Raw genomic sequence first — 13,478 nt, forward strand, 5'->3', positions numbered from 1 at the left:
TACTCCTTTTCTGCAATATATGCTATTATGTTCCTTTATCAATTTGATGTAGTGACTCCCTGAAAGAAAGTTAGAATAATAATGTGAAATATCTAACCTGTTGTAGGTGCTGCGTACTACCTTGAGCATCAGATTAGCAAGAGTTCAGGGATTCTTGTTTCGAGCTGCTTTTCTTCGACGAGTACCAAACTTTATTCGTCTGATTGTGGAAAATCTACTCTTGTGCTTTCTTCAGTCTACAATATATTCCACCTCAAAATATTTAACAGGATCCTTAGGGTTGCGTTTCAAGAAAATTTTGACGGATCTCATACATTCTGATTATTTTGAGGTAAACCCAGCAGTAGTTTTTTTTTCTTATTGTGGTTGTTGGGTTACTCTTGTTTTTCTGTCTATTAGGTACTCACTTCTCTGATTTTATTGAGAGACTTCAAAAGTTTCATGATAGAAAATTGTATGACCTATACATTTGTATTGAAGTAATTTTACATGACAAAGATGAACAGCGAAGAATGGATCCTCATTGTATGACCTGTATGTTGAAATTCTGCAAAACTAAGATCATCCTCATAATTGGCATAACATTATCAACCGTAATTTGGAAAGGTGACTGTGGCATGTGGGTGATCAAGGGATAAATATATAGCAAATGTTATAAACAAGTGCTTAGGAGGCACATTTGTAGTAGATCGATGTGTATGCAACATGTATGTGGTCATAATAGAAAATAACATTTGTGATAGGTCGGTGTGTATGCAACATGTATGCAACATGTATGTAGTCGCAGATGTGTATGCAACATGTATGTGGTCATAATAGAAAATAACATTTGTGATAGGTCGGTGTGTATGCAACATGTATGTAGTCGCAATAGAAAATACAAAAGTCCTTAATTAGATATAATATAAGAAAAAGATATGGAAGAAAGAAATTGAAGCCTATATGGGAACCTATTACTTGTAAATAGCTAGGGATTTTTGCTAGAAAGTTTTATAATAATGCTCCAATAATTATATGCACCAATATGTGTTGGTCTTGGGATTCAAGACTATAGTTCAATTGGTCTAAGTAGGCTCAAACTAGATTGGGACTCAAGACTCTAGGATTTTGATTTTAGTTTGTTTTTTATTGTGTTAGATGACCAATTATCTAAGGCTTCGTTCACTTGTGGAATAAGGCCAATTCTAAAATAAGTATTCTAATTTTTAATACTCAAAGAAGAGAGCTAATACTGGTATAAGCTATTCTATTGTTTAGTTGAATACTAATATAAAGAGTAATAATTATATTTGATGTGACATAAAATTAATATTAAAATAATAAAGAATAGTGAATTTATATTAGGAATTGATGACATTTAAACCAAATAACTAAAATACCCTTGATTGGATGCAAAGTAGTAGTAATCAGGTGTTGTCTAATCTAGGAGCAAAATAGTAATTTTCAGCTATTATTAAATTGATTTAAAAAGGTTGTAAGGAATAAGAAGACGAAAATGATGAATTAATATATCAAAAGAAGCTAAATTATTGTTTAGTTACTATATCAGAATAAGGAGGTTTATTCTATAAGAAGGCTATTCCTATTTCACAAGTGAACGGGGGCTAAAAGTCTTAAGTTGATAGATACCAACAATATATACCATGCCCTAGACAGTTCCTCATGTATTGCCCCTTTTTTCCCGAGTGATTACAATTATTTACTTACTCGGTAGAGTATACCAATTTAAGTGAATCTTCTATTGATTCCTATCTGGAGGCTTTGATTCATCTTGCAAGAGTGATGCAAAGTAAGGATGGTTGTGCCGATAGTGGCACGACACTTGGCACGGGGTGTGCCAGTGGCACACCCTCGTGCCATGTCAACCGGCATGCATGCCACGTTGACTCGTGTCGGTCCGGCACGGTTGCATATAGGTCATTATGCTAATGTGGAGTCTTTTTCTTTTAATTTTTTCTATTTCTATCAATTATCATCTAATTAAGATCAAAGCTATGGGGTTAGATCTAGACAACCACAAGTCATAATTTATGAGTGACAGAGGAAAGGAAAGGGATTGTCTCAAGCTCAACATAATTATAGCTAGATGAGAGAAATGCTTGAGTTTATAGGTAGCAGGACATCAGGAGAAGTGCGCTCATGTGATGGTATGAGTTCATCATCATTACCATCATATCAATCACACCCACCAGAGCTATAACACCCTTATTATATTTTATATCCATAATCTGTATATGCTTACGGTGTGCCTATGCCGGTCGTTCCCGTATATGTTTAATATCCATATCATATCATAAGAGAATTGTAAAATTTCTATTTATATGAAGACTATGTGAGACGTTACAACGAGCAATACTATCAGTGGATGACTATTAAAGATTATCTAAAGTATTTAATGCATCATTCTCGTTTTATTTTTGTGTCGGCAAATGAAGTCTTTGATCCTCCTTGTCATTCTATTTTCAATTAGATATTAGTTTTAATTATTAAACTATTATCAATTAATATTATGTATTGAATATTATTATGTGTTCAATTATATTATTGAGTATTCAATCATATTATGGATCATTAATATTAGTTTTAATGAATCTATTTAATCATATTATGTGTTGGATAATATTTATATTTAATTGTTGCTTTATCTTTAATAAAATAGGTCATTTATAAAAATAATTAAAAGATAAACTATTAAAGTGTAGGTTTTAATACATATATTTAAATAAAAAACTAAAGATTGACATGCACCCAAAAACATCTCTAAATATTCTAAATTTTTATTAAAAATATTATAAATGCGTGTCAGTGGCACGCAGATGTGTGTTGAGGCATGCCGTTTAGCATGCTCCATGTCGTGTCGATGGTGGCACGACATGGCACGTGCGATTGCCACAGCCATTGTTGATGCAAAGTATTTTTCTCATAAGACATTGAAGCACAATATGGAATCAAAAATGTCGGGTCTGCATGCTAGTTAACACACACCCTAGAGCTGGTAGTGCCATTGGTCCGACTTGCCTGCACAAAAATTGTTACTCTAAATACATTATATATAGTAATGAGAGGACAACAGCTGTCTAAGATTGGATACATATTAGAGAGTACTCAAACCATATCCGTATCCATATCTTTTGTCCAGATACAAATTCGGATACGAATATTGGACGGATAACAAAACTTAAAACCATATCCTAACAATGGATATAAATCAGATAAGAATTGGATCTTAAACGGATATGAATAAAGATCGAATACGGATCGAAACCAAAGCATATTAAACTAATATGTTTCATATATATATATTAGAGAGAGAGGAAACCAAGGCATGTTCAAAAGAATCACAGATTTGATTTCAGTGAGATGCATAATGTTTCACTTGTCATGGTGTTTATGATAGCATCTCAGACCTAATAGTGCCTCTGAATGAAGATAGGATCATAACTCAATAACAGTTTTCTCTCCTTTCTTCTTTTGTTCCCGGATTTCATCTTTGGAGACAACAGCTGTCTCAGATGGGGAGGAACTCACAGTGAACCTGACAAAGAGGCAATACAATAAGCTGACTTGTTTTCTATAAGGTGCATTTAAGGTCTTAATTTTGCATACTCCCATACTCTGATAGAATAAGATAACTTCATAAATTAAGCTATTTTCCCTGTCAGCAATTCTAGAGAAATGGGTTATGTTTACAAAATCATGGCAGATACTCCCCAAGCAACTTCAGAAACTAGTTTGAGCAAGATGACTGGTTAACAAAGAAAATATAATTGTTCAGCCAAATTAACAACAAGACCTATGAATTCCATCCAACCTTGTGCAGAAGATAAATATTCAATATCCATCTAAAAACTGAAATTGGTGTACTCAATTCGTGGTGTACAGAGGGTAGAAAAATCTGAAGTTAATGAATTCATGTAAATAGACATTAAAAGAAAAACTAAAACAGAAGACATGCTTACTGCTGTATTGTTTTCTTCAAGAGGCTATGGACGCCCAACCCAAAGAGAGGAGATTAGTAGGAAACTCTAGATTAGAAAGAGAAGGATCAAATAGATCGAGGCATCAAGAAACACGATGGAGGTCTAGTAGAGAGAGAGAGAGGAGAGAAGAGAAGAGAATGTCTCGATTTCATTTCGGGACTAGAAGAAGAAGGTAAGGCCATAAGGATGTTGGGATTTCGACGACGGCTAGGGCTAGGAATAGAGAGTAATGAGATGAAGAGAAGAGGGGTAATTGGTAAATGAGTAGGATTTTTAGTAGGTAGGGTATACAACATTAAGTATATAATTTATAAATTATGTGGTAAACGGATATCCAATATCTGTATCCAGGTCAGGTAGGATTTTTCGACCTGAATCCGATTCGGATCGGGTTGGGTAGTGAGTCGGTTTGGAGTTATTTTGACCCGTGTTCACCTCAGGTACAATTTAAGAGTATATATACATTAACGCCCCTGTTTAAACTTAAGGTGGATCAAACACAAGGAGTTTCCCAACTATATATTTAAAACGTGGAGTAGGATGTGACTTAGTGAAGAAATAAGCTATCAACTCCACAGATATATAAGGAAGACTAATAGTGCTAGCTAGAAACTAATGTCGAACAAAATGATAGTTCACCTCAATGTGTTTTGTTTTCTCATGGAATATAGAAATGCTTGCAATCAATATAATATTCATGTTGTCACAATAAAAAGCAATGGACTTGGGAGTTGACATGCCAATATTCATTTGATTCATAAGGGAAAATGTCTCCTCATAATCAATGCTATACTCAGTGAAACCTTTAATAATAAGGTGAGCTTTGTATTGCTTAATAGATTCATCAAGCCATTTCTTGATTTTGTAAACCCAATTACAACTAAGAGGTTCAATGCCACTTGGTAGAGGAACATCTCATGTCTGAGTGCATGCAAAAGCCTAAAACTCCTCATTTGTAGTATGCTGCCACTTAGGATGAACTACAACCTCCTAATAAGAACTAGGCTCATGATTTGCATGTAGAGTTGTTAGAAAGGTGTGAAATATAGAAGAATGGTATGCAACATCATTAAATCCATATCTTTGAGGAGGACGATGCACATGCTGAGATCAAAGATAGTAGCAACTGGAGGAGAGAATGCAAATAGTGGCACAGAAGATGAAACAATAGGAGACGCAGATGAAAGAGGTATAGGAATAACTCTTTACCAGTTCACCTTGGATGAGCCCAATAGCGGTGTGGGGGCATTGGGTTCGGTGCCCAAGAGGTTCCTTAGGGTATTTTAGATTAGACCCTGCAATTTATTTTATTGCTTTCTAGTCCGATTTAGCTATTTCTTTCGTATTTCAAATAAGACTCTAGATTATTGTAATATATTTAGACTTGTGTTCAATTGAGTTGAGACTAAGTTGGAACCATGTTGGTCGACCAAGTCAGGGTAGCCACCAATAAATAGCTGTGGTGTGCACCCAAGTCGATTATTGAGATTTATCAAGTCTTCTTCTTTCTGTCTTCCTCTCCTCCTCTTACCTTTAGCCAAACTTGGCCAACCACCTTGGTCGCCTTTCTTACCTTATTGTTCGACTAGCGCCTCCTGCCCCCTAGGAGACGGTCCTCCTATCGATCTTTATACTGACCCGCTACACTACCTCATCCTCTATCGCATCACCACCATCGCTCAATTTAGTCGAACCACTACTCAATTTAGCCAAACCACCACAACCATCGGCTACCCACTTCCAAATCCACCACCGTAGAATCAAAACTATTGGTATGTGGTACACAGCTAACTATCAGTTTGATTCACCATAAAAAAGTGGTTGAAAGTTGGAAAGGACGAGAAAGTGACGGTAGCCAGTGGTGGAGATTTCGATCGTTGGAATAGGGGTTCGGACGGTCGATATCTCAATATCTAACTAGCCAAACCTTGTGATCTTAGATTTTTTAGAAAGCTCTCTTCTAGAGCGACAACATATTCAAATTTTAAGAGGTTCCAACGTCTAGATCTTTCGGCCCTTGCAAGGTTTCCCTAGAACTAGTCCAAAGATTGCTACGAATCGAGTGCGTAACAAACTCGTCGAGAGTACACTTGAGTAATGAGATGACAAAGGAGAGGATCACTAGGACATTCAATAAGAGGCTTCTTAAGAGAATATGAAGTAGGCATAGTCTCAATAGGAGGTTGAGAAGAAGATGCCAAATATAGAGGCTCAAGAAAAGTGAGATCCTGAGAGTCATGAGAGTTATAAAGGAATATCCTTTAGAAAAGAGATATGATGAGCAATCCACATTCGATAAGTCAAAAGGATAATAGCATTGATAGCCTTTATGTATAAAACTATACCCAAAAATAACAAATCTCACATATCAAGTTGACAGCTTGTTATACTCATGATCAGGAATCAGAATAAAGAAAGTACATCCAAAGACATGAAGATTACTATAATCTAGTTTATCAGAGAAAATAACCTTATGAGGAGAGCGATTTTGTAGGAGAGGAGAAAACATGAGATTGATAAGATTAACAGGAGTCAAGAAAGCATTTTCATAAAAGGAATAAAGGACAGGAACTGAGAATAAGAGCATGATTAATCTCTAAAATAAGATGATGTTTTCGTTCTACTACAGTATTTTGCTTATGAGTGTAGGGACAAGAATGTTGAAAAGAAATTGTCATGAGAGTGAGAAATGGAACACATAGAAGCATAAGTGTACTCTCGAGCACAGTCAAACCTATAAACCTTAATGTATTTGTGAAATTGATTGTGAATCATAAAAGTGAAAATTTGATAAATTTGGGGAATCTCAGATCGATGACTAATGAGATAAACTAAAGTATAATTTAAAGAAGTCATCAATGAAACTCACATAATACAAATGTCCACATGTAGAAGGTAAAGATGTAGGTTCCTAGTATTAGAATGAATAAAATCAAAATATGATATTGATGCAAATCTAGTATGAATGCAATGTTTTGGAGAACAATCGACTCAACAAGTAACTAAAGTAAAATATAGTAAGCAATAACTGATAAGAAGTTAATTGATTAAAAGGATCACTACTAGATAGAAGGAGAGAAAACCACTCAGATAAGGCAGTAGCTTCCTCAACTCTCAAATAGGTACATTGATAGTAGAAAGGCCTAAAATATGGTGTAAGGAAAGACTTTAGAGTTTAGGTTTACTAATAAATGGAATAGTAGTGCTTTACTTTGAAACCAAGTCCTCCTCTTCACGTCCGGGCACCCAAAGATTCTCTTTCACTACTGGAATCTTTTGGACAGCAGCAATAACCAACAAAAAAGTAGAGGTTGAAGAAGAAGAGAGATTTAGAGAGAAAGTGGAAGAGATTAGAGAAGAATCTTAAGACAGAGTAGGAGAAAGGGAGAGAAAGAAAGAGAGAGAGAAGAAGAAGACCATATGGGAGAAAAGTGAGAGATCTCAAATAAATCTTATTCCAACTTGTCCTTGTTTCTCATGCAATAACCCTTAAATAGGTTAACAACCTTAATTCTAGCTGATTCTAATAGAAACTTATTTCCTAATAGGACTCTAATTGATTTTCTTACCTAAATTGATTGATCCAATTTAGGTAATAAATCAATGTGGACATCCTCCACATATAAGCTTACCATAACTATCAATTGAGATTCTAATAGGAATTCATTTCCTAATAGGATCCTAACTGATTAAACCTTACCTAAATTGACTAACCCAATTTAGGTAATAACTCAATACGGACATCCCCCGCATATAGGCTACCATATTTGTCAATTGACTAATTCAATTGATTATTTGAATTAAAAATCAACAATTAGACCAAAATTGGACTCGAGTAATTCTATTTTGGTCAAATTGAAGATGATGCCCACATCAGATATGCTTTTACTCAACGATGGTCGTGCCACAGGCACGGACCGTGCCGACCACCGGCTGGCACAGCACGGCATGGCACGTGCCGTAATAGAATGAGAGAAAGAGGTAAAGGATACTCACCTTTGCCATTGTAGTCGCCGTTGCCATCGCTCGCCGATCGCTTCATGCCCTAGCTATCGAGAGAGAAGAGAGATTGAGAGAGAGAGAGAGAGAGAGAGAGATCGGGAGGGTTAAAAACTTAAGTTGCGGGTTTGGATCCGGATATCTCTCTCTCTCTCTTTCTCTCTCTCTCGATCACTCGATCTCTCGATGGCTAGGGCACGAAGCGATTAGCGGGGGGCGGGTGACGATCGGCGATCGGCAACGAGGTCAATGGTGAGTGGCGATGCATTAGGAGCGGTGCCGTGCGGCACCCTCATGCCACATGTCGGTACGTCGTCGGCCTGGCAAGTGCCGACCGGCACGCCCCGTGGGGAAGGGAAGATTAATTTGTGTAGAGATGGAAGAAAAGATACTCACCGAAGTTGTGGGAGTTCATTGGGGAAAGGAGAAAAGAAGAGAAGATCAATTTGTGGGGAAGGGAAGATTAATTTTACCTGGGCATGGAAGGAGAGAAGAATTACCCACCTGGATGTAGGTGGGAGATGGAAGAAAGTTATAAATTATAATCAACCTTTATTTTTCAGATCTGAATTTTCTACTGTTTTGTCTTCTGGCCTTTATTGCTCCAGAGCCTTCACAGACTACTTGAGGCCCTGGTTTAGGCAGATGTGGATTTAGAACTGGTTCAGAACTTAAATATTAACTTTCCTTGGACTTAGCCTCCAAATAAAGAGTCTATCACTCTAGGGGAAGCTTTAAGTGTTCATTGTTCAACTAGGAAACAATTGGGAATCCTAATTATAAAGGATAAATGCTCAATCAGGAACTAGCTCTTGTGATGGTACATTGGGGGGCTTGTTATATAAGATCGGCTTGTCTTCAGCAATCCCTATTGGCTGATCCTAATGGTAATGAAGTCCGTGATGTTTCTCAATCGGCACATCGGTAGACACTTGGGCAGCTTGAGACCTAGTTGTTGCTGCCAGATATCTGTTTGAATGTCTCCATTAGGATGTTATAGGTTCTATTTTATCATGTTGGCGGCAGTTTCCATTTGACCCTTAAAAGGACGTAATACTCTTGTCACCAAGTAAATGAATATAATTATCAATTGTTCCATAGGTTTTCTTGTAAAACTATTGCATTTGACTTCTTATTCTTGGAGTTGAGTTAAGTAACTTCAACTTAAGATTGCATTTTCTATTGCATAGTTTGGCAATGTGCAAAACATTTTCTATTGCATATTCTTCTGTGCAGAATATGGTGTACTACAAAATATCACATGTTGATGACCGAATCACCAACCCAGAGCAACGGATTGCTAGCGATATACCGAAATTTAGCTCAGAACTAAGTGAACTTATACAGGATGATCTTACTGCAGTTGCTGATGGCCTGATATACACTTGGCGTCTTTGTTCTTATGCAAGTCCAAAATATGTGCTCTGGATACTGGTAAAGTGTACCTCTCAAAGGAAAGATACTTTTATTCTTAATATAAGTTCTGGATGTTCTTGATTTTTCTGTATGATACCATTGATACAAAGATACTCATTAGTAAGTTATTGTTCTCAGGCATATGTAATAGGAGCAGGGGCTACAATTAGAAACTTCTCTCCTGCTTTTGGGAAACTGATGTCGAAAGAACAGCAACTTGAGGGGGATTATCGACAGCTCCACACACGGTTAAGAACTCATGCCGAAAGTGTGGCATTTTATGGTGGTGAGAAGAGAGAAGCCTCTCATATACAGCAGCAATTCAGATCTCTTATTAGACATTTAAATCTTGTTCTTCATGAGCATTGGTGGTTTGGAATGATTCAAGATTTTCTCGTGAAGTATCTTGGTGCAACAGTAGGGGTTGTCCTGATAATTGAGCCCTTTTTTGCTGGCAATCTTAGACCTGATTCTTCGACCTTAGGAAGAGCAGAAATGTTGAGTAATCTTCGTTATCATACAAGTGTCATAATATCACTATTTCAATCCCTTGGGACTCTTTCTATCAGTTCGCGACGGTTGAATCGTCTCAGGTTATTGCTTGATCCATTATGAACTGGAGAAGTTATGCCACTATTTTTGCATGTTAGTAAAATATTGAGAATATATATCAGATTCCTTCGACTGTAACATGTTATTTGTATATGCCTGAATTCATGACCAAGATTGTAAAATCTCACATATCAGCATGTAGTATCTGTTCATTGCACACAGAATTTTGATACATAACATTACCCAACTCTTGTCTTGGTTACCTGATGCACAATTGTGTCTTATATTATTGATATTGTTCATGTCGTGAAGTCTCATCCCTTCTGAATTGAAAGCCATATTATGCATGTTATCATATGTAATCCAGTAGAGTATATATCTCTTATTTCTTTCTCAGTTATTAGTATTATAGAGTTGTAGTATATTATCTAGATAAGCAGCTTGCACAAAGGCCATGAGGATTTTTTCACTTGGAAATTGAGTACTTAATGCAGCTTGCCTTATAAATATATTCTTTGCATTTACTTCCAGTTGGCCACTTAGGCTTTCATCTTGGAGCATCTAGATTATCATAAAGTTTGTTTATCTCCTGCTCTATATTTCATCTGATTACAGTGGGAATGATTGGATATTACTTATATTTTCATTTAGAGCTGAAGTTACAACTTGAGTAATTGTAGTACATTGAATGGAGATGCATAAATTTGTAGATATATTTAATATAAATTAATTTCTGGTATAATTGTGCCTAGTAAGAAATTTATGCAGTTTTTTTTTTTGTAAAATTGTAGGAATGAAAGGAAATAGTTCTTAATTATTTTATGTGGTTATGGCAAAATTTTTGTAGTTGAGAATATTTTAGGATGAAAGTTTGCTGGAGTTTAATCAGAAGACAAATGGATTTCAGCTTGTATTCTTTTACATGTTGAAGCTCAGTTTTACAGTTCATGATCTAAAAAATTTGTGATTGTTGAGGGAAAGATGATTGGCCTCCGTGTCAGTAGAGTGAATGCTTGCATTCGATATATTTTTTGGTTTTCTTGCATGCTGAATTAACATGCTGTTTTCACAAAGCAAGAAGAATCTGATATTTGAGTAGGGGCAAATTGGATAGCCTTCTTTTTTTTGGTCAGATGCAAACCCATGTGTTTGATTTAGCAAGAGCAACAAAAAGATAACTCGAACAATTTGGAAGTTCAAACAATTCAATTTTTTTTGTACTGGCTAGCAAAATCCTTATCTCAGGTTTTCTTCCTCTTTTTCTTTCTCCCCATATCTCTCTCTCCTCATACTTTCATTTTAACATGGTATGAGTGTGGACGTATCTCTGCTTTCTAGCTTGCTATGGAATCAGTGAGCTAATTGTCAGTCTCTGAAGTATATAAAGTACTGTTGTGTTTCTTCATTTTACTTGGCATGGTTGCTAAGGTGATGTTTGGTTTGCATCGTTTTTATTTGTATTGCTTAGATATGTATTATTCTACTGATTTTCCACATTATTATGCTCATTATTTGGAGATATTGTATTTTACAGTGGTTATGCGGACCGCATTCATGAGTTGCTGGCTGTCTCACGAGACTTATCTTCTGGCCATGACAATTTGTCACTTAAAAGGAATGCTAGTAGAAATTATATAAGCGAAGCAAGTTATATAGAGTTCGCAGGTGTCAAGGTATGTTGTACTAGCAGGGATGCAATTATTTCTTTCTATTTCTTGTTTGATCTTTGTCTTTCTTAGTCTGATACTAAATTCTTCCAGGTAGTTACACCAACCGGAAATGTCCTAGTGGATGATTTGAGTCTCCGAGTAGAATCGGGTTCTAATCTTTTGATTACTGGTAATTATTTTAACCTTTCTTTTCTTTATTTTGATACTTTGTCTAGCATTTAACTAACGGATTCAAAGCTGTTGAATTCAATATTAGATTGAAGCCCAAGTTCCTAATCAGTTGGAGGATTTTTGTAATGTTGAGCAACCTTTAGAAAGCATTAGTTAATTACCTGGTATTGTTTTTGAGAGGTGAGTTTCCAGTGGCCACGCTTATCCAGCTATCTCTGAAGGATGAGTTTGCTTAGATTCAAGCAGTGCCACAGTAAGATACCTCTAGATTTACTCTGTTTTATGAAGTATATAAATAAAAAGTTAAAAACCCAGTTACATAATTTGAACAAGTTGGTCTTCTCAAGAATTTCACTACTAGTAAAGTGATTGCTACAATGAAAATTAATACTGTTATTTTTTTGGCATCTTGTCCCACATTTATTGCTTAGATAATCATGGCTCTACTGTGAGGTCAACATTTAGAGGATATACTGTAGGAAGCCTCGGCGTTAAATGTTTGATATTTGTTCCTCTGCAAATCAATGAACTGTCTTATAGATCTTATAGCTCCACAGTGCCATCTTTGAAATTTAAGTTTCCTGTCAAACATTTCACTGTGTACCTTTGCAGAGCTCATTCTGTCATTTTGGTGTATTGCTTGGATCATAAGGGTGGTATACTTATATTATTGTTAAGTGTTAACCATGCCAGATGATGGTATTTTGTCTTGATTTTTATCTGCTAAGTACATGTGTAGTTTCATAGTTGGAAAATGATTTCTGTTCATACTTTGTTCAGGTCCAAATGGAAGTGGGAAAAGCTCCCTTTTTAGAGTCCTTGGAGGACTGTGGCCACTGGTATCTGGTCACATTGTCAAACCTGGGGTTGGCTCTGATCTTAATAAGGAGATATTCTATGTCCCCCAGCGACCATATACAGCTGTTGGAACACTTCGAGACCAACTCATCTATCCTCTTACAGCAGATCAAGAGACTGAACCACTTACATATAATGGGATGGTTGAGCTATTGAGAAATGTAAAATTCGCGTACTCATTAATGTTTCTTCTAACTCCTGTCCTAAATATTGCTTCCTCTTCTATTATTGAAGTTTATTTCTTCTTCCCTCTTTTTCAACAAGTGGATAGTTCCATATATCTAAACTGTTCATTTTTCAGGTTGATCTTGACTACTTGCTGGAACGTTATCCTCTTGAAAAGGAAATTAACTGGGGTGACGAGCTCTCTCTTGGTGAGCAACAAAGACTAGGGATGGCCAGGTTGTTCTATCATAGGCCAAAGTTTGCTATTCTAGATGAGTGTACCAGTGCTGTCACAACAGATATGGAAGAGCGTTTCTGTGCTAAGGTTCAAGCAATGGGTACATCGTGCATTACAATATCCCATCGCCCAGCATTGGTTGCATTTCATGACATAGTTTTGTCCTTGGATGGCGAGGGAAGGTGGAGTGTTCAGTATAAGAGGTTGTAGTCCATGAACTGTTTGATTTAATTTTATTCTTCTCAAAGCTTCTGACTTTTTGAACTTATATTGTCTTGATAATGTAGGGATGGCTCATCTTTTCTTACTGAAGCAACATATGATTTGTTGAAATCATCTGAAACTGATCGTGGAAGTGACGCGTTAACTGTTCAAAGAGCTTTTATTACCAGTACAAAGGTCTGCAATTTGTATATTTATCTCCTCATA

General features: G+C 36.2%; 1 protein-coding gene across 2 annotated transcripts in view; it reads left to right on the plus strand.

Moving 5' to 3' along the window:
• The window catches only part of LOC140790646 (ABC transporter D family member 1), a 41,948-nt gene that overhangs the window by 13,795 nt on the left and 14,675 nt on the right, over nucleotides 1-13,478 (plus strand). For both annotated transcript variants that reach the window (XM_073140808.1, XM_073140810.1), the window contains exons 4-11: nucleotides 107-331; nucleotides 9,216-9,413; nucleotides 9,534-9,988; nucleotides 11,482-11,620; nucleotides 11,708-11,786; nucleotides 12,569-12,807; nucleotides 12,948-13,252; nucleotides 13,337-13,448. In XM_073140808.1, coding sequence (XP_072996909.1) covers nucleotides 107-331; nucleotides 9,216-9,413; nucleotides 9,534-9,988; nucleotides 11,482-11,620; nucleotides 11,708-11,786; nucleotides 12,569-12,807; nucleotides 12,948-13,252; nucleotides 13,337-13,448 — 1,752 coding nt within the window. The remainder of the gene's footprint in view (nucleotides 1-106; nucleotides 332-9,215; nucleotides 9,414-9,533; nucleotides 9,989-11,481; nucleotides 11,621-11,707; nucleotides 11,787-12,568; nucleotides 12,808-12,947; nucleotides 13,253-13,336; nucleotides 13,449-13,478) is intronic.

This window comes from Typha latifolia, chromosome 6 (genome assembly GCF_019914945.1).
Source record: "Typha latifolia isolate L0001 chromosome 6, TyphaL0001v2, whole genome shotgun sequence".
Classification (NCBI taxonomy): Eukaryota; Viridiplantae; Streptophyta; class Magnoliopsida; order Poales; family Typhaceae; genus Typha; species Typha latifolia.